General features: G+C 40.2%; 1 protein-coding gene across 1 annotated transcript in view; it reads right to left on the reverse strand.

The window, feature by feature from the left end:
- The window catches only part of nxph2a (neurexophilin 2a), a 22,013-nt gene extending 5,140 nt beyond the window's left edge, over positions 1 to 16,873 (reverse strand). Inside the window, exons 1-2 of the mRNA XM_050048792.1 lie at positions 16,473 to 16,873; positions 16,195 to 16,344 (exon numbers count right to left, since the gene is read on the reverse strand). Coding sequence (XP_049904749.1) covers positions 16,195 to 16,239 — 45 coding nt within the window. The 5' untranslated portion in view covers positions 16,240 to 16,344; positions 16,473 to 16,873. The remainder of the gene's footprint in view (positions 1 to 16,194; positions 16,345 to 16,472) is intronic.
- Positions 16,874 to 22,923: the final 6,050 nt, after the last annotated feature.

Below are 22,923 nucleotides of genomic sequence, written 5' to 3' on the forward strand. Positions count from 1 at the left end.
GAAGATATAAATAAAATACTAAAATAGACAATGAAATAAGTAAAATAAATATTAAAGTAGACATTAAAATAAAATAAAATAAAATAAAATATTAAAGTAGACATTAGAATAAAATAGAATAAAATAGAATATTAAAGTAGACAATAAAGTAAAATAAATAATAAAAAAAATAAATAAAATAAAATAAAAAAATAAAAATAGTAAAGTAGACAAGTAAAATAAATAATAAAAATAGTAAAGTAGACAAGTAAAATAAATAATAAAAATAGTAAAGTAGACAAATTCACTGTAACATGTGATCTTGTCACCTAACTCTCAGCAAGAAAACAACTAAGATTATTTCCCAAAATGTCAAACTATTCCTTTATACTCAATGTAACATTTAATTTTTACAATCATCACAGCACATTCAAAATATTTTCAACTTGCAACATTAAAATGACATTTTAACTGACATCAACATCACTTATTGTACTTGTCAGATTTGTAACATCTGACAATAATTAAATAAACAACTTAAACAATTTTCTATTCAAGCCACTGGACTGACTAATTTAAGCAAAGGGTCTGTCGTCTTAAACGTCAGTGGGCAATCACTTGTCTATACAATGTTAAGGATGCTTTTGTGTGTGTGATGGCCGAGGATACTGGCAGGCATATGTATTACAGAGTGGGCATTCCTTCACAGCAACCAGGATCAAAAGAGAAAGAGGGTTTCTTTAGTTCCAATAGTAAAGCACAGTAAAATGGCATTAATATCACAGTGACACTATTCTAGCAGCACCAAGAGATGGTGAAAATCAAGAAATACACAACCCAGTGTAAGGGAATAATTCTGGATGCAGGGATGAACCCCAGCTGGGCTCATATTTGCATAAAGCTTCTAATATTTTAGGACGACTTGTCAGATTACATGACAATGCAAATCCCTTGGACTTAACATGTGAGCTGGTCTCGCACCAGCGTGGCTATACTTAGATACTCCAAGGTTATAAACTTTAGCTTGTAATGGTTCCCAACAATAAAACAGGCTTCTCCAGTAGTATGGTAAAGTATGTGCTAAGTGCTAATCCAGACGCAGCAATGAACTGTGATCCCTCCTTGTGCCTTAAAGCCTTTTAGCTTCAGGAGCGATTCCTGGTCCACTTCAGATAAAGCTTTAATAATTCACGGCAATAAGCTTAGCTAGTTTTATTAGTAATTAGTAGTGCCGGCTTTCCCCGGGCCCGGTTGTAGGGATCACTGAGAGAAGCAGATGTTGAAAGCACTGAGCAGCGGCTGTTTGAATTCTCACTGAGCTGCTGCGCACTACTTCCAGACTAATTATAATTTTGCTGTAAGCCTAACTGAGGCACATGTGTACAAAGCTAACAAACTAGGTCTGTCTGCTACAATTTGTTTTGCCACACTCACATTCCTATAAAGCTTTGCATTCGACATGTAAAAGGGCTGCATGAATCTTATGTTGTGCAACTGTGTGCCTTATAATTAGAGCTTTTCTTTACTAGGCTGCTTATGTCCCAGACTGCGGTAACACCTTAATGTAGCAAGCAGGACGTAATGGCTATCTGGATATGTAATGTGAAATCAATGTGTCTCCCACGGACAGTGAGCCTGACCCATCTATCAGCCCTCACAATGCTTAATTAAGACAGTTGCTCCTTGTAAACATGGATGAATGAGGCAACACTGTAATAATGTCCGTCTGTGTAGCTCATCACATCCACAGTCATTTAATCAACCAATTCCAGTGGCAGTATTCCCTCACTGACACTGCCACTTAGTAATACCTCGTGTGAGCTCAGCTGTTAATTTGATTTGACTCTTACAACATCACAATAACAGGCGATGCTGAACATAAAATCTGTGGGACTGCGGGCTCCCAACAGGAACATTTCTTCACTGCTGTGAAAAAGAAGGACGCAGCACTCGTCTTCCCGCCAGCCCGAGCTGTTATATCCGTTACACATTGTGTGACATGCTGCGCAGCTTAAGAGGTGAAACCAAATTTTGTCTTTCAGTGTAAATCTCAGGTGAGCTTTGTATAGGATGATTATAATGGAAATGAGAGAGGAGTTTAAGTATGATGAGCAACTGGGGAAATTGCTGTGACAACAAGGGGATCAGCAGAGGGATATCTAATACTTATATGCCCCAAGAGAGATGAAGCACTGGGAACTTGAAAGCTTGCACTGACACATAGGCTTTGGTTGCTTTCTCTGTCTCTTGCTGTCTCCCCTGCACACATGCAGCAGCAGCACCGACACACACACTAACACTAACACACCTCGTTCATTTAGGCAGAAGTAGTGTCTCTTAAAAACACACTAAAGGAATCTGAGTTTTTGTACAACAAGACGCTGTGAGAAAAAAAAAAAAGAGGCAAGGTCTGATGAAGGAGAATCTACAAAAGCTTAATTAAGATTTCTTAATCGGTGCTGCTGTGCTAGAGGCGTTTCGGGGCGACTTGAAACAAGACATTATTATGATAATAACTGCAGACTTATGGAGCTGAAAACACCAGACCTCATTTCAACAGCACCAGGCAGTGACTTGTGGCAAACATTGCGGATATCTGTCTGTGTGGTTTAGCTTCTTCCTCTTCCTGTACATCCTAAACAAAAACACCGCGAGTTGCATCAACCTTACACCCCCAAGCAGAGATATTACATCTATATACCACGGCAGTCAAAGGTATATGTGGCTTATAAAAGAGCAGTCATACGGCAGTAAACACAAAGGTGGGTGAACTATAAATGCTGCCAGTATAAACAACAATAGTGAAGTCTGACTAACACAAGTTTTATTTTTTCATACTGAAGCTGCTTATGGGTGGTGTTTAATATTCATTATGTACACCTATTAATCATCATCATCATCATCATCATTTTACATCACCACTGACAGGTAGAGTGCTGCTATAATTTACACTCAGTAATCTCAGGAGCAAAGATAAAATATTGCTTTGAGACTTTTTTGCAAAAAGTAATGTACGTATGTATGATGTAGGACATCATATTTCTTTGACTAATATGAGAATTTTTGAGGCCGGTGAACAATCTACATATTTTACATACTTAAACTCAAATTGGCTGGGAGTTAAGATAGTGAACTAATGAGCAAACAAAATCCTCAAAGTTCAAGTTATCATAGTTATTTTTGGGGGGTAGCAGATGTTAAAGGCAGGCTGACCCATCTAACATATTCAATTTAATTTTAAATAGTAGATTCATTTGCACAAAACGTTTTGAAAAATACTTTAATAATATGTAAAATGTATAAAAGAAACGTTGGCTAATATTCAGTATACACAGTAGATAGATATATTAGATCAGGTTATCGTAACAGTGCATGTCTGATAAGTAACAAGAGACTGCAGTATGGCAATGGCAAAAATATGTTTGAGGTCATTAAAAATCATGTCAACCTAACATTGTTTGCCCTCCAAAGAGTACAGGGAAGTTTATTTTTCAGCTGTCAACACATATCTTTAAGTCTTAAATAACCAGATTTAAAAATCAATATCAGAGATGATTGTCTTTGTTATGCAGCTATGTTGAGAAATTAATATTGGCCACTATATTGTAATCAGATTTTTTTACACTCATAAATATCAGCCTAAAAATGGAATGGAAATATGATTGAATTGATCTTATTGAATATTGAAAGTAAGAGGGTAAATGATAAGTGGGGTTTTTTGTAACGTAGTTTGCCATGTTGGAGTGTAAAAGGAATTTTGTGTAGTTCATTTGAATGGTGCTGAACCTAACGTTCTTTAAAAATTAAACATTTACCATACCATTATAAAGTACGCCAGTATAAAAGTTGGGAAAAAATAGTTTTGCGAAGTTCATCCTCCACACAGTCCTTAAAGTACACACACTTAGTCTAGCTGTCACTGACAGGCTGTTGCTTCTTTTATCAGAGGAGAAAAATGCACATTATTTATACTTGAGGCAGAGTTGGGTAAATTTGCTATACATCTCCAGCCTTTTATCTTACTTTACAAGCAATTATTGCACTGGATCTTCTTGCCACCGTCTGTGTCAAAAGTGCTTCACAGCTGCATAAGATTTTCTGTCTGTGCACCTTGGTTGTGGGACTAACTGCAAAATATTGTGACTGTGCTTCCAATATTTTATAAGTCTCAAAGTCACAAATTGCCTTGAAGAAAACCTGTTAATGTAGCATAAAATCTGATTTTAGTGGAGTAATTGATAGATATTAATGGTATGAGCTGTGTGTTTCTCCTGAAACTGACTTTATTTTTTAACTTCCTACATTTTTCACTAGTATATTTGTATCTCAAGGATCTTCCTGACTAAATAAAGGCTAAATAAAACATCCACAATGTCACTAGTTCAACAATCACTTGTAAAGGCTCCGTCGATACACCCCATGTAATGTATATTTGATGTAATGTTGTGTGAATCAACACTATCCAGAGGTATTAGGGGAACTTAAATACTGACAGTGGTCTGAGCAGCAGCGAGCCACACACTGAGTCAGGATGAATCAGCCTCGACATTCATCTGTAATGAGCATTATGGAGCTGGCTGCCTGCTTGTCCCGTGGGTAGACATATCTTTTAGAGGCCTGACATAAAGGTAATTGCCACAGTGACCAGAACTAGCCTCTAGAAAGTTATTAAGAAGCCAGTGACATCTGGCTTCTGGATCATCTGAAGAGATGCCATTAAAATGCATTTTCAGTGAGCAGCCGGCGACATTGTGCTCGGCTGTGATGGGTTCTGGGCCGCAGGCAAGGCTACAGTGTTGTTTTGATGCCGGCGATGGAATCTCTCTCTCAACCTGGCATAGCTGACAATGTGGCCCCCCACTTATGATCTGAGATCTGCTTTCCTTTCTTTTTTGTTTTGTGTAAAAGCCTCTGCGTCCTCCTCATTACCAAGTTGCTCGTATCAGTCAGCTAAAATAATCTGTTTTTGAGTTTCCCATAGTTGATTTTTCTCCAGCACATAAGGTTGGGATATGCGTCTGGGGAAAATTGGTTTCAGGCATCTTCCTCACAATAAACAAAATGGGCAATTAACCTGCTCATCAGTGCAAGCAGAGCTGTTCCAATGATGCACTCCACTGTTCTTCATGGATTTATCTGTGCAAATTGACCTCACTTTGGTGGTGCAATTCATTTCTCTGCTAATTTTCTGTGTCTGAAGCTTCATTAACTTGATGCGCTTCTACGTAGTAAAAATCTGGACGTCCCGCGGAAATTACACCGGCTTCACCACTGCCTAGCGTAATACTTTCCCAGCACTATTGCTGCACAACACCTGCCATATTAGAGCTGCTCAGCCACTACTGCTAACGTTAGACCCCGGACTGACTGCAGCCTTTTGCTTTCAAGCGTCCAACATGACAAGCGGCTCCACTCACATTAAAATCATTCTCAACCTGCAATCCCCTGCCCCACGTCCTTCCCCAGCCATCTTCCTCCTGATGTTACAGGGCATATCATTTGTAATGATTCACACCCAGAGCCGGTTCCAGGAGAGAAGGCCCTGGAGGCGCTTAGGCAGCCCAGAGCCCAGAGTCTACACGCTGCTGAAGAATAGATTGGTGCTCTGATCGCTGGAACAGCCTCACGCTCCAGAGCCATCACTTTTAATCAGAGGCCGTCCAGGGAAACACATGGCAGGTGCTTCAGCACTGTGGTGGATCGCAACAGCAAATCCACACCGGGGGCACCTTACCAATCACACACGGCTATGGTTAGTGTGTGTGTGTGTGTGTGTGTGTGTGTGTGTGTGTGTGTGTGTGTGTGTGTGTGCATGTAGCATATCTACTCCCCTCCAGTATAATCCTTTAGGCCATTACCACCTGACCTCTGCGAGAATGAGACAGAGCACATATCTTAACACTCCTGCTTAAGATGTCATAGATCCAATATTGAATTTGTGGCTGAATTCACCATCTACATACTTGAGATGATTTGTAGTTATTATTAGGTGCAGCCCGTATCTAATGCATAATTACAATTTAAGCCTTGTGAGAGTGAGATGTATTTATTTTGTTACTCTATGTTTAGATGAAATACACCGTATACAATACAGTCTATTTACATGGCTGCACAACGAACACACCGGCCGTTAAAGACCTTAAAAATCACCCTGTTGACACCTCTGTATCTTTACAACACAGCAGCTTCTCACTGTCTTAACATTTTGTACAAGTGTTGACGGTGGGAGGAGAGGGAACGGCAAGCTCAAAGGAAAGTGATGCTGACGTTTTCATTGCTATACTCCCAGCAGCAGCATCACCATCTCCGTATCTCCACATCACATCACTTCTACCTCTTACTGTTGACAGGTGTGCTAGAAAAACCTGAAGAGCGCGCATCATGTCGTTGTCATGAAACATAATATGTAACGAGTGTGCTAGCGCTATCGAGAGGTGAGGAGGCGTTTATTATCAGAGTGAGCGACGTTAAAAACACAAGCCGTTAACATCAAACTGTGCGAAACACGCTGAATTTGGTTTCGTGCTTCACATTAAGTGTGCGATGCAAAGTGTGACCAAAATGATCAAATGGCAAAACAAAAGTACTTTGCACACTGTAACTGTGACTGCTCAGATTGCGAATAGTTCTGTTACGGCTGCTTTTCTTTATGCTGGTCGCTGTTAAGAGCTACATTTTCTGCAGGACCACAGATGTGCAGGAGTGCTGCCAGTGATCAAAAACAAACATGGATACCAACGAACATGAGGGCTGCATCAGTCGCTCCAACACCATTCAGCCACACAGAAGAACACAAACAAAGATTTTAATGCTCCATGAGGTGTGCAACGATCAAATGCAGTTCAATGCAAGCCTAAAAATTAAGCAGCCAAATGGAAATATTAGAAATAGCTGGTTGGCTACAATTTTCCACTCTTTGCTTTATTGCCAGTGTTTGAAAATGTATTGTTTGCTTTCAACAATATTGCCAGATGATGAGTTTAATGTTTCAGTACTGTGTCAGAGAGCATTCATCTTGCAGAAGTGTCCTTGAGCCAGACACATTATCTCTACTAGCTCCACAGCTGTCGATCTGTCGCTGCATCTGACCTCTGACCTCTCTTGTGGAGAAGTGAGAAGACATTCAAAGCCTTGACAGAGAGCAAGAGCTCTTACCGCTGCCCACTGCCTCCTCCAAGAATTATAAATATGCAGACCACTTGAGCTCTAATGGAGATTCTCTATCCAAGCAAGTCCTTCCTTACTGTGACACAAATACAGCAAAACAAATTGAGCTCATGAAGTTATAATGCACGTGTTCCTTATGTATGAACAATGTTTAGGAGCCTGTTTTTACCACATGTTGTGGCAAAATATTATCTGACTGCTCATGATGTCACTCGGAGCTGCTCACATCCTATGATTAGCATAAATTACAGCACGTAGCATAACCCTCCTGTGCCTAGCATAAATCCTACAATGTGAGTTATTAGTCATGTTTATAGTGTCACAATCTTTTCCTCTCCTCCCAGCAGCTGACACTGACTGAAGCCATGCCTCGCCTCACCTCTTTTCAACATTGGCGGACTTCTATTTGTTTTGGTGTTTGCACGAGTCGTCATAGTGGAGCATTTGGTATCATTAGAGAGCATTTCCCTACAGGAAGCATTACACTAAACTGCACAAATCACACACAATTACCTCTCCTGCGGTGTGGAAGCTGCCAAGACAGAATTGTAGAAACGTGCTTCAGTTGTTCCTAATAAAGGGGACAAATTACAGGAAATGATACCACATTTAGCTCAGACCTCGCTTATATAGTGTGTTTGGGTAGTATTTACATCAGCATCGTGGTTGGTCCTTTTATACGTGTAATACAGCACCTAGTGATCCAAAGGCACCTTCAGGGCCTAATGTCATCTGCATCATCTATTTTCTGTTGGGTAACATAAATGTCGGTCATTTTGTCAAATCTACGTGCAACAAAAATCTGTTTTCCATCAGTGCCGTAATGCAGAGCAAGTTGGAGTGTCAAAAATGCTATCTTGCAAGAAAGCCAGGACGTGGTTTGTGTAAACCAAGCACAGCTTACTGGGAACTCCACTTGAAGCAAACCAGTGTCAAAAAGCACAGCCAGGGCCGGCCCGAGACTTTTGAGGGCCCCAAGCAGGATTTGCTTTGGGGTCCCCTTTATTTTAACATGTTGCCCTGAACCACCTCGTGCGCTGTAATATTAGTAGCTCACATAATGTACAAATAATCATCTAAAAACTGAAGAGAGACATATTAGTAGTGACGTCTATGTTAAATGCAGTTTTTGTCTTTAACTCCCAAATATTTAACTTAAATTCATGGGCTGCAGTGCTGACAAACTGTCAAAGAGATATTTATGTTGACTTTCGTTCTTGGATTGCTCATTAATTTTGTTTAACCTTTCATATCATATCTAATGCAACCACATGCTGTGATTTTTTTGTTTGTTTTTTAGTTATAGAATCCCAGGAGTGCTTGTTTTGTAGGGGACAGTAAATTACTCACATAGCCTCAAAAAGTTCAGTTGTTATTATCTCTAGTTCATTTATAAAATACAAATTTTCTAGGGGGCTCCCAGAGACCAGAGGGCCCTACACAGCTGCTTATATCACTTAATGGGTAGGACCGGCTCTGCACACAGCACTCCTGTTCTTGTCTTATATTGCTTCAGTATTAAAGTCAGATTGCCCATACTTGCTGTCAGGCAACAGGAAGTGAAAGTTGATTGGAGTAGATTTTCAGAGTGTAATTTCTCCAGGCTTTTGGATAAGTTTTGTCATATTTGTGGTCAGAATTTAAAAAATGCAACTTTTTTTCTTTGTCCAGATAAAACTATTTTTGAAGGCTGATACCCAAATCAAAATTTTGATATTAGCTGATATTTTTTCATTAGCTGCTTTGGTGAACTATAGGACCATTTACATTAAATTCTAAATTCAACTTCTCTTGCTCCCAAAGTATTTTCCCCATATCAAGGAAAATATAAATGAAGGAACAATCATGACGACAGTGACTGCCTTTGACGAGTCAGACTTCGGTGTTGGTTCTACTGCAGTCAATGGGCAATGGGTTGGGCACTGCAAATCACACTTTACCTCCTCATATCTTGGTTGTTTTAACTTTGACTGAAATATCCTTCCACCACATTAAAAAACACACATTTGATGTTGACTTCCATTTAAAAAAAATCTAAATATGCACGTTTGTTATTACTGGTCTCCTAACAGATCATGGCTCTGTCCAGCAGAGGCTGAGATGCAGCTGCAAATGCATATATTTAGTTAACTGACACCAAAGTCTGGCTCCGCGAACACTTTCACTGTTGTCGTGACCGTTCCTTCTTTTATATTTTCCTTGCCCCATATTGGGATGGAAAGGGGCCTCTAAAACAGTATCAAATTTATGGGAGGCTGAAACTGTCGAGTGAGACTCAGACTCATGTCACTACTGAACAGTGGTGACATTATTTTGAGATTTACAGCCAGCGAGGGAGGTTGTGGATTAAGAAAAAGTAGCAAATATGACAGTGCAAAAAAAATTCACGACAAGTAATCATTCAGGTTTAAGTCAAGTATTACCAGCAAAATAAACTTCTAAAACATCTAAAGTAGAAGTACACACTGTGTAGCAGACTGGACCCTGTTGGTGTCGTATTACTGTTAATTGTATTATTGCAATAATAATACTGATGCATTAATATATAGGCAGAATTATATTGTTGTACCTGGTCAAGAGAGCTACGTCATTTCACGTAAGTTTAATTTGTAGATGTGCATATCAAATACCTTGTATCCAAGGCTTTGATTTGCAAAGGAACTTGAAGCTGACGGATAAACACAGTGGGGTAAAAAGAATGGGACTTACCCATAAAACACGCTTTAAAATTGTACTTAAGCACAGTAGCTGAGCACATATACTTAATTACATTCTACATCTGTTTGAAATCAATTCAATTGCTGCAAAGAGCAATGGATGCAATGCACTATTTATTTATCAGTTACTAAGTAACTAAAAGAAAATTAAAAGATGAAGGAAGAAGCTTTATCTTTTTGTAAATATTTACTGTGGATCCAATGCTCCCCTTGCATGAAAATCAATGAAAATTACCCAGCTACTCACAATTTACTATAACGTGCTTCCTTTGTGAATTAACTGCAGGAGATCATTGTTCACCTACATCGGCGGCAAGACCCAGCGGGTGAGAGTGGGACACTACTGCGAACATCTTGGTGTGAGTAATTTAAATGAAGCGATGATGTCAGGTGTTCAGAAAGTGTTGGCAAAGATCCCACTAGGAGAGAAGAAGGGGGAGTGGGGAGGGGCTCTGGGACGAGAGCCTCCAGGTAATCTGGATACTTGTGTTATCTCAGCACCTGCCACATGTGACAGCAGCAAAGCCCTGAACACTTCACTTTTAGGCAGGCGTTACCTTTCAACGCATCATCAGTTTCATAATCCCCTTACATGGTCAAAGCGCCAACTCCTGTGCTGGCTCCTGACACCTGCAGCACACCTCCGTGTGTCTGATAGCAGGGATTCAGGAGGATAATACCACAAAGCGCGTCCGACTCAGTGTAATTATCATTCTCTTGACCATTTTTTAACACCTTCTACTTTGTACAACAATGGTAAACATGCTTGTAAAACTCCTCAGCTAATACTTGAGGAGGCATGGCATGCTATTTTGTCATGAATACTTCCAGTTTTCGTCTTTCCACTTTCATCTCAGGAAGACGTAATCTAAATGTTTCTCTCATTGAGCTTTTGTGTGTGTATGTGTGTGTAGGTGTGTGTGTGTGAGTGTGTGTGTGTGTGTGTGTGTGTGTGTGTGTGTGTGTGTGTGTGTGTGTGTGTGTGTGACAAGTTCAATTTTGTGTTTTCCTCTCTTCAAATCCGTGCTGCAAATGATACGGGTTGTTTTATTCAGAAATGTTTTCACTTGATTTGCTCAAACGCACGTCCACTAAATTTGACAGAGCAAATGTTTCTGTTCTCAAAGCAGATTGCGCCTCGGCTGATTTCACAGAAGCAGCTTCCTTTGAAGAAGAAACAAGAGTAGGGAAGACGCTGTTTCCTTTCTCTCTGAGTAGCTCTGAAGACAGGTACTTCACAAGAAATATACAAAGACAGAGGGGAGCTGACAGTGCTTTGTTAGGGCTGGAAATGACAAGCTGGAAAGAAAGGCCTCAAAGCCCAGAGGCAGAGGAGGAAATGCAAAAGTGAGAATAATCAGAGAGGAGATTTATTGTACTTATTCTAAAGGTGTCACACCTTGCCTTTTACAAGAAAGCAACACAGTTTTAATTAAAGAGGTCAATCATTTTCCCGAGCTCTGACATGTAGTTTGATTGCCTTCTCCAAAGAACCAAACAGGGTGATAATTAAGAACTTAACATGTCAGAGTGTTTGAGGAGTGGCAGAAACTTCACTTTTGTGCGTACTACAGTTGCGGTTTTATGTGACGGCGCAGCTGATTGTGAGTCATGGTATTTCAAACATAAATGGAGAACTCGCAGCTGCGATGCAACAACTTAACTACTGTCATTTTTGATTTAATGAAAGAAAAAGTGACACCCTGATTCCTCATATGAAGCTCCAACATCCACACAGTCAAAGCACATGATGTAAGTGATCTCCACCTTTTGTTTTGTTGCAGCAGCAAAAAAGAGACACAGACAGTAAAAAGAGCTGCTAAACAGCGAGGTTGTGCTTTAGAGAGTGCTGGATGTTTCTGACCCTGCAGAGCGGTAATGACAACGCTATAAGGTAGTGGAGCCTCCAGATCTAACACTGCCTCGGGCTGCACATCGCCCATAAAAATTCATAGCTGTGGACCAAGATCAGGAAACTCAAAATCATATTAAACATAATGTTTCCCGCACCAGAGCCGCCACAGTGGGTGTGATTTGCTCTATAGAGCTGCTCAGAACTTCCTCCTAACAATTCACATCATGAGGGAAGCTGGGAGGAAAGTAATCGCGCTGCTCATAATTGTTTGACTTAAGTCTTTAATGGTCCATCCAGCAGCCAGATTATGGTTATTGTCAATGCAAAGGGCAATAGCGTCACACCTATCAATCATTTGGAACTTCTTTCTTTTCATTTCAGGACCTTTATCATGGATTTATTGCCAGCACACACACAATTATGATTGATGATTGGAAAAGGGATGGGTTGCAGGGCTCAATACAGTCAATGCAACCTGTAGTGTCTGCAAGACACATTTGAGGGATTTAAAGCGCAGAAATGGCAACCTTTTCTTCAGAGGTCTGAGACAACATACAGGCCGAGGACTGCAAATGCCACAGACAGTATTGTTTATGAGGGATTATCTAGTCAAGCCTTCTGGCTAGAAAGATTGTGACCCCAATATGAGCACAGATACACATCAGCACCATGTAAGCCCTAAAATGATTCCTGGAAGGCAGCACATGCATACAAGACCCCTTCACTCTGTCAATCCATGTTTAATCACTTCCACAGACATTTCTTACTGCCCTGCCTGCCATTTTCTCTCATATTTTTCTCGCTCCACACCCAATTTCTCTGGTGGGTTTTTGAAGACTTAAGTTCCACTCTTTTTTCCCCCTCTCTTTCTTACAAGGCAAATCCTGGGAGAGGTTGATGTGAAGACCAGGCAGAGCAGGGATGTGAAGAATATAAACACAATTTTTTTTATTGTCCAGAGGGAAAGGAGGGGGCGCAGGGGGTTGGGCGGTGGGGTCTGTAAAAGAGACGAGGACCTTATCACAGCCCAGCAGCTCTGTAATTCGCCGCCATGATAAAGTGGCAGCACGGAAAACCTTACAAGGCTGGCACAATCCAAAGACGGATTAGGTTTTTCTGACATAAGCTTCCTGAAAAACTAATCAATCAGCCCATGCAGTATTATCAGAAGCGTGAGATTAAAGAGCTGCTCCTAATCCCCCCACTGTACATTTTATTACTCTTCCCAGTGTTAGTTGCCTTTAAATATACAATAAATAAATAATAAAACCAAACCTAATTGAGCATGGGGAAGGGGAAAAGGGTTAAAGAGCCCTTAGAGAGGGAATTTATGTAGAATTTGTGTTTTGTTATGAAGACAGGGATAAAACTGTTGTCCTTGCCAGAGCCCTTTCTGACTTTGAATAGAGCCTCACTGTCTCGCTCCAGCACTGCAGAGAAAAACTACAAGCGGGAAAAAAAAAAAAAAAATCCTCTGGCAGAATTTTCACAATAATATTTTCACATTCTGACTTTCTTGTTCTAATGATTTTCCACTTTCATTGATGGATAAACAGATAAATGATCAAGTGACTGCATGTTAATAAATTAATAAATAAGTGTTGAAATTAAAGCCAAATCCTTTGGGAAATGACTTGTAATCCCTTAAATCAGTACACATCAAAGTTGCAGAGGATGAACTCCAAAGCATGTAGCGGATCCAGAGGACAAGACACGTTCAGCTTACGAGTAAACGGCTAAGCTTTGTCTCTTTAATGCGTCACACCCTTCTATTAAGACGCTCGCTTCTGCCCTGTTCAGTCCGACTCCGGGCGGCTTGTAAGGTAATAGAGGATGTAGATATACATTTAACACCACGGCTGATCCTGTTGGCATGGGCCACATAGATGCTTTGTTATGACATAGCATTACCACAGAGCTCCTACCCTGGCAATAAAATACAAAGGCGTAATAGACTTTGTCAACGTCTTCTCGAACTTAATCCTGAGCAGTGCTGAAAAACCCACTTTCCCTGCACGCAATCTGTAGGGCAGGACAGGCAGAGGGAGATGGCAGAGAGCAGGGCTCTCAAGTATGTTTATCTACATTGTTCTGCTGTCATTGCACACAGGATAACTGCAGCAGATGTCATGGGGAAGAATGGATTCTCCCAGGATGGCTTTGACCCTCTTATTTGTCCCTGGGGTATGGCACAGATGCTGGGGCCGGAGTTATATTTTCACCATTTGATTCATATTCTGGGTGTTTTCTATGTGAGTGTGCATGAAGGCAAAAAGAAAAGAAGAAAAGCATTTGTGTTTTTGGTTTCTTGTTTTGGATGATGCGGCCACAAGTATGTGAGACTAAAGGCTACAGACACTGAACCTCTACTTAAAACAATGAAAAATGTGTCCTTCATTATAACAGGGTACCCCAGTGGTTCAGTTGTCTGAGGTGCATCCTGTGACACCATGGGTTGAAATCTAGCATTGCAACTTTGCCACATATCACCCCAATCACATCCTTAAAGTCTTCATAGTAAACTGTCTTTTGAAGCTGACATACTAAAATAAAAAAAAGTTTTTTGCAGCTCAAGAAGTTTGGTGCATATTTCATGCTTTCAGCCTAGTATTTAAACATTTTCCACCCTTTGGAAGGTGGGGGAATATTGATAAGGGCCAGTATGTCCCCAGTCAGACAGTGGTGGGTCTGCTGGGAGGGAAGCCACTGAGGCATATGAAGAGAGCCTCTCCAGGGAGCCAGCCTGGCTCTCTCTCCCTCTGGAGGCAGAGCTCCCAATAGGCACAGGGCTGATTACAACAGCAGCCAGAGCAGACAGCACTTTGCCACTGCATCTGCACAGTTCAAGGCTATCTTTAAAGAAGCCCTCTTTTGAGGACGGCACAGATGTGAAGAACTTCTTCAATCACATGGCATTTTCTGTTCAGGTCTGATCACGGCAAGAGTCCCTAAAGCAAGGATGATCATGATAAAACCCACTCTTTATTCAACTGCCTATAGAGGACATCAGCAGCTGTTGGGAAGAAGGGGAAAGACCTTTATATTTCCATAAAGCTTATGATCTTCCTTTGGAGAGCTTATTCCTGCAATAGTAACAGAATTAGACTACAGAAAGATTCTGTCAAGAAGCTTAAGGCGATCATTTGCGAGTAAATACTAATAATTTTCCATATATTCACAGGGACTTGTGATTTCATCACACTGTATAAGTCATAAAGAAGGAAGAGCACAGGCTTTGAAACCCACGGGCTCTGCAATTTGCACCTATTGTTCTCAGTTGTCATTTTATTTCTTTAACTCCATTTTAGCACAGCAAAGATACATCACGGGTGTCAGGGGTTCAACACAGAGGTCAAAGCTTGCTCAAGCCTTGAAGCAAATAAATGACACAAATATTTGTGTGATATATCTGAATAAATGAAAAGGCCGTTGGGTTTTGTTGGTTTTGTTGAGCCATAAGTGACACAGGCAGGATGTCAGAGCCAATATATAATAAATAAAAACTCACCACAATGAAAAAACTAATCTCTGCAAGCAGGCACATCAGTAAATGCTTCTTTATATTCAGTAAATAGTGAAGTGATTTTTTTTTAAAACTACATTAACTTTATCTCTAAATTAAGAACACAGCAGAATTGTTAATTATAATATAATGAGCACTGTGCTCACATTCACTCAAAATGTAATGTGCATGTTCTGTATTATTATACAAATAGACATGCACATGCATTAACATTTCTCTATATCCATATGTTTCTTAGGAAAAGTCACAGTGCAGTGTTATGAATAATATGTTAATTCAGATGCTATTAGGAAAATTAACTGCATATAATATTGTGCATTACTGAGAAAGTAACTGTCTGTTCTGCAAAATTAAATCCAATCAATTTGGCAATTCATGTTTCTAATGTGTATATATTTTATTCTTCATAGGCTGCAGAAATTATGAATCACCATATTTGTATAGGTGATGAAATGTCCTGCATCTTGATAAATGTTTAAAAAATCTTGTACATTAAAATAAAGTGTTTGGGTATTTTATTGAATTAGTTAAAATAACACAAAACAAGCTTATCCTCTGTTAGACTGACTGAGGAGTTCATGTCGGCCAACATATTTACTGCTGCTGACTGTGTCAACTAAAATTTCACGCCAGGAATTTACTGAATTGTCATTTGGCATGATGTGGTGACTGAGTAATCTTACAATGCATGAGCTATACGATGCAGATCTACAGTAACTGACGACTCAACAAAATGATGTGAGTATAAATAATAAAAAAATATAAACATATAAACCTTTAAGTGAGACAAGCAAATGTCATGTAAGAGGCCAACAGCATAATACTAAAATAGAAATAATAATTTAACAAAAAAAAAAAAAAATTAGCACATTTAGTGTCTCTAACTTTCTCTTTCAAGACTTCTAGATGGCAGACATATTTCTACATTCTCACTCAATCATTTCACATCTCACCTGGTGCAGGAGGAAAAGAAACAGGACTGTTTGCAGAGCTCTCATCTTCGATGACTTCTCGACTTATTCAAAATGAGCGGCGCTTAAATCCTCTCTGGAAGATTTGGAGAGGGACAGACGCACATGCCGTTGAAGCATTGCTGTGATCACCTGCGAGAAAAGTGGCAAACATTCACGATGTGAATCACTCAGACCCCCTTTTGGTATATCTGGGAGGACCTCAAAGATTGTGCATTGGAACCTTATCTTCATAAAAAAAAATAGAAACTTTCTCTTACCGTTTTTTCAAATGTAATACCTCACTTAGTTGTGTAAGGCGGTTGCAATCATCCTTGTTCAATCCACTCTCTGGAAAGACTCCTAAAATCCTCTCAAACGTCTCCGTCTCTCAGGGTGTTGAGTGAATTTTCCTTGAGCAGCTGGGACACTTCTCTACAAACAAGGTGACTCAAACCAAACCAAACCGAAATAAACTGAAGACTATATTTCCCCCTACTTCCCGTGCAGTGGTATTAATACAATGACGATGTGCGCGGCAAAGTACAGCCAGGTGAGCCCGGGTCCCAGTGACAGGACTGCAGTCAGTCAGACAGCAGTCCGCTCGCTGTGCGCTCTCTTCAGCTCTACTTGATTTCAGTGCGCAAAATCCTCCGCTGCGCGTCTGGAGACTCCAAGGTCGGCGCGCATCCGTGCAGAGAGTCAGACCAAAGATCTAGCTTTGAAGTCTCACTCACTCCGTGTGGGAGACAAGTAAGAGGTTTGATGTCACTGTTATCAGGTTTTGTTCAGCAACACGTCCACGTTTTAACCCTTTAAACGTTTAGTCGTGTAATCCCGCTTGCACAACTGCTAGTTTTATGTTAGTGATGAGTGGACAGTCACTTCAGAGTAAACGTAGCAGTAGCCGCACCTTTGGAGATGAGGGCTCTGTAGGATGCATACACAACTTTAACACTGTTTTATTGTGTTTAATGTAAACAACAATGACTTCCAACAGAGCACACTCATATCTACAGGGCTGTTTGAATGATGCCAGAAAAAAAAACCCACAATGTTGAGTGATCTTTATTCATTTGAGAACTGGCAGACGCAGCAGTCCTGACCACACGGTGCAGACAGCAAAAGGTCAAACGCTGTGCTGATGGCTATACAAAGGCAACAACACTTTCTACTTTGGGCAAGACTGGAGTTTAGGGATCCATGTGACTTTGGCACCACCATGTGGTTACAGCCAAACAACTCACCTTGCAGAGAAGACTGTGCAGTTGCAGTTAGTTTACAGGGTGCAAATAGTTAATTAGTTATACCTAAATTCAAAAACTCTGCTGGGTGTTTGAACTAATCACCCTACATTTTCTTTAAGCTTTAATGGCTGTGTGACAAAAGTCCAGTGATTGAAGACTTGTGTTCGAGGCGATGAGGCAATACAGGCAAAATATAAAGGTTATACAATGAAACACAAGAGGAGCAGTTCTGAACAAAATGTTGCTGATTGCAGCACTGAGGCAGTATCAATTCAGTGAAGAGGTATCTTGTTATTTAATTCTTTTTTTTTACTGAATGTCACAATAGACCTTTGATTCAATGCAGTGCCTGACACCCTTTCTGTGGGAATAGTCACTGGGTGCAATTAAAACATCACCAACAGATTTCAAATTGTTTATTTGAAGTGCCAATTAATTTATTTGAATGTTTGGGATCAGCTCCTGCAGAACGTTATCATAAAATTCTTTAGTTTCCATCCTTTTTTTTTACACTTGGGGTACGTTTACTGACATAACAACAGAGTTTGAGATGAAGGATTCATTGTAACAAAGCAAAGGCAGCAAGGCTTCATTTTACAGCTGGATATTGTGTGCTAAATGTGATCTCAAGTGCTACTTGGTAGTATTAAATGACCCTCTCAGGGACAGTGTGCATTTTCTTTGGCCATTAATTTCAGGTAGAATTACAAGCATATCAATTTTAGTAAAAATGAGTCTAAAACGTGTTGATCTGATAGCAAACTGGAATACCAACAGAATCTACTTAGAGACTTGCCCACATTTAAGCCACATGTTTGAGTAAAACCAGGAGAAAGATAGAGAGGGAGTGCACATAGCTTGCTTTGCACCCAGTGCTTATCAGCTTTTTGCCTCTTCCAAAGCATAACTGTAAAAACCACACCATCTGTACACACCAAACACTACTACAGTCTTTACAGTTAAGATCAATATGACATTTGCAAATAATTTTCATGGTGAGTCAGGTGAAACAAATGATGAATGATACAGTGGAAAAAACAGAAAATATCCACTGGGGGGTGTTTTGATGGCTTTGGCACCACCGTCTGGCTGAACAGTACAATCACTTCAGAGTTTGCAGCAACATCAAAACTACATTAGCACAAGAGTTTCCCCATAAAAGGCTCCTTTTTTTCTTTTTGTATGTCTTCAAAGCACATAAGAAGTCAGATGTTTCTCTTGTTTGAACATTTTAATTAAAATTATATGTGAATGAAAATACGTCTGTCACAAAATGCTCAAAATGTGAACATAACCGGCACAAATTGTGCAAGTAAATAGACAAAATCCCTGAAAGCAGTTTGCATTGATCTGGAGTTAATTATTGTTTTTTATTTGGTTATGCAGGCAGATGTAACAGACAGGCATCAGCTTGGCTGCAAACTGTTCCTATTTTCCAAAGCGGCACATTTCATCAGGTTGTCAACATGTTGTCATTTTAACTGGATTCTCAGCTTTTACGAGCATGTTAGAGTTTTATTCATTATGAGCATTGTTTACCTTTTATGACAGCCTGGTGATGAGCTTTATCATGTTGGTTGGAGCCGAAAATTTTTCCTATAACACTGTCGTGAAATAATGGCATGAGAAGTTGCAGCTGCCCATACTGGCTCCTAAAGTAATACACAGCCCATGTTAACACCCTGGGCTGTGGTGCTGCCAAGATAGTAAAATAATTCTATTTTATATTTCTCCGGGTACTCCGGATCCCTCCCACAGTCCAAAGACATGCAGATTAATAGTGACTCTAAATTGTCCGTAGGTGTGAATGTGAATTTGAATGGTTGTTTGTCTCTATGTGTCAGCCCTGTGATAGTCTGGCGACCTGTCCAGGGCGTACCCTGCCTCTTGCTGGGATAGACTCCAGCCCCAGTTATGACTTTTGATTTTGGTGTAGCTCCCCAAGATTTTCAGTGACCTCATCTGGCCACTTCCTACAAACATAACATTTCTGGTGGGACCACTGACCCTGGATAGAAGGACTGAAGCCTTTTAACAATATCAGGGTGACAAATCCACAAACTGCAGCTGCGGTATCAGCAGACCCAAGTGGAGCATAGTTCAGTCTGGAGAGTTGGTGAGGTGGTCCAGTTTAGAACTCTCGGACACTACAGGGGTTGTCAAATGGTATTTTGCTGTATAACAACATTTGTGTCTTAGGATGCCAGTGCAACATGAAAGCAGCTTCACTCGTATTGTTTTAATATGGAAAAGTACAGTTCATTTAACCCAACCATATCCCCTTTTCTCCCTTTTCATGTCAGGACTGTTACTCCTGGAGTTCCTTTGTGAAGATGGAACTGAGCAATAGGGGGACACACATGAAAACTGGTGTCTGACCGTGTTGTCATCATGCAGCATTTCCACTGTTTGCTCTCTACAATCAAGAGAAAGTGATGGAGCTAAAGCCAGAGATATTTCTTAAAGGACCACTCTGCTGTCAAACTGCCCCAGTGCTGGTTAGTGTGAAATTGATCCTCTATGCACTTTTCCTACATAGACATGTTCAGAGATGGCAGCATTCAACAATGATGGGCACATACATGAGCTTTTTCTGGTCATGTTGACATCAAAGACGATCCCTGAAACCTGCTTTTGAATACAGAGAGTTACAGAACCAGTTTTTTCCATGTCAGACACAATGGAGGAGCCACGACAAGGCCAGTGTGCATGCTCGCCACTAACAATACCTGAATATTTTTGGTTGTTGCATGTACGTAAGCCATCCAGGAGTGTAGTGTTAACAGATTCTAACTGCAACAGAATGACACAATGTCCATGTTAACTTTATATGTGTTGATTTACTTAGTGATGTGGTACATTGTGCAGGGCACAAAGTTTTGATCTTTGAACCAAGCTGCTGTAAAAAAAAAAAAAAAAAAAAAAAAACAATGGCTCAATGCTACTACTTGAGCCACCATTAAAGAAGAGAACTTCCCAATATGTTCCTAAACTGTGTTTTATTGTACAATAAAAAAATCTTCATTATATGGAGACCCAACCTACAGCCATGCTGGACACAGCACAGTGGTGCTTTGAGTTAAATGGACACTAATGTGCTAACAATGATAATTCCAGTATGCTCATGCTAAGTGGGTATAAAAGGATCATCATCATAATTTAGTGTGTTATTAACATGCCAACATTTTCTAATTAAGCCTTAAAACAAAGTGCTTCGGAGGCCAGGGTTTGGCATCATCCATCGCCAGTGGTTTAAGTCATTGAACACTGAGCCCAACATAATGATTTAAAGGCCCCCCTCTGTCCACACCAACACAGGGCCGTGGGTTTGTGGTGGTGCTAATGACATTGCGTGCTTAAAAAGTAACAATTGTGATTTATCTACCAGATGAACTGTAGGTTGCTAGACGGGCGAAGTGGTACCCTTTTACCAACCAAGTTTGGTGGGGGGGTCTCTGCCCATGTCTTAGTCCAAAGTTCTGACATCTGTGCTACTGTAATGCATAAAGTTGGCCGTTTGTGGGTCCGGTCTGGTTTAAGTGGTAAATTAATGCATATTTTTGCATCTTTTCATCTTTCAAGGTGAAGTAGACCCTAAAGTCAAGCCTCTAGGCTGACTAAAAACATTGACTTCATATAAGAGAGTTAATATTGGTCTTACATTCACCATGTGGCCAGAAACACACCTCCAAATGAATGCTAATGTTGTTCCATACCTGCTGGATGTGTCAGTAACTGACTGTTAGCCAACACATTTGCCATATCAAGCTGAAAATTGAAGTGAGTCAGTGTTGTGTTCACAACTTGTTTTTGCTGCCCCCAAGGGAATTCTCCTACCATTGTGGGATGAAAAAAAAAAAAAAAATTCAGAAATTGTCAGTCCATTAGTCACTCTGCCTTAATTTTAAACACTACCAACTCCTCCCAATATGAATATGCAAACTACAAGTAATTTACATATTTAGAACAGAGTCATTTCCCGCCAGCTCTCATGTTGGTCCTTCCATTAAACCACAGAATTAAACAACTGCAATGTTATAGATTTCATGTTTGCATAGCAGAGAGGAAGTGCCAAAACCAGAGGGATGGGAGGGAAGACCTTTCAAGTTCTGAGCACAGTGTGTGTACATACAGCTCCCACGGACTCCACTTATTTATTGTGTAAGAGTCTTGTTTTCCCTGCACTCAGAGCGTTCCAAATCGTCTCAGTTGTGGTCTTGCTTTTGAAGTTGCTACAAGAAACTGGGCGCAGGTGGGTCCAGTTTCAACAGCTTGGTTCAGCCTGGTGATGAATGGCAAGTTTATGCAAATTTCACTGGAAAGAGGTCAAGTCTCTGGAGCTCTTTGGAGGTTGGAGCTTAACACTGAATGTATCAAAACAACAAACTATCTTGTACATTGTGTTGTCCAACAATGTTTGAAGGTAAGTGTTGTAGTAGTGTTCAATTGCTGCGTAAAGTGGACATGCTAGTGGAGATTCTTTGCTTCAGAAAGTTACAGCCCCCAGTTCTGACATCAGAAAGGCATGTGGGGAGAGACTTCAACTCAGGGTTAATTTAGGTTCAACATTAGACAGTCAGAGCCTCTGTCTGTACTCTGTGTTCATCTGGTCTGTATTTGTGTATGTTTTCTGAAAACATATGGACATGGATGAAACAGAGCAGTACAGCCAGAGATCCTGATGGCAGTGTAGTGTATCCAGATCTCATGTATGTAATGGCCGTACAGACCGCCACCATCTACACCTCTGCCTCCATTCACCTCCACCTCATTTGTTTTTTGAAACCTTTGACTTGGCCATCTAGTGCCATTTATTGACTGTATCAGTGCCTTTATAAAGGGTGCATGGAAGTATGAGGGCAGTGAGGTTTTTAACAGCTGAAACTGATGTATTTTCGTACATAAAAGGAGTATAAATGAGCCTTAACGTGCACTGACACCTTTCCACTGTATCCACACTAACCAAGTTAAATCTGAAGTTTCAGATCAAAATCATTCCACTCTGTAACATCTAAACAATAAGAACAGTTACATTTCTTACAGTGTATTAAAGTTGACAACAACAAAACGATGTCTGGAAAAGCTTATGTCATTATTTTCAAAAGGCTAATTTTCCCCCTTCCAGTGTTAGACTAGTTGTTGTTGTTTTTTTATGTTTTTTTTCCAGATTTATCCACTCTGGAGAGTGTTTTCAAAAAGCTAACTTTTAGAGTGTGAAAAACAGACTTAGTGTGGATGGAGGGCAAAAAACAAAAAAAGGATGTTTTCAAATTTCGCAGACTCCACAATGAGAAAATATGGTGGTGTTGGTTGTGTTTGTATTATTGATCCATAAAGTATGGGGTGCCGTTTGTAAAGTGGCTCATGCTGAAAATAACATCAACATTTTGACACATTTAGCTTCAAACAATGTTTAAAAAAGTGTTGTGAATTTTTTAACGTCACCTTTTACCACATTTACAGCAATATTTGTTAACTTAGAAAT

This window comes from Epinephelus moara, chromosome 7 (genome assembly GCF_006386435.1).
Source record: "Epinephelus moara isolate mb chromosome 7, YSFRI_EMoa_1.0, whole genome shotgun sequence".
NCBI lineage: Eukaryota > Metazoa > Chordata > Actinopteri > Perciformes > Serranidae > Epinephelus > Epinephelus moara.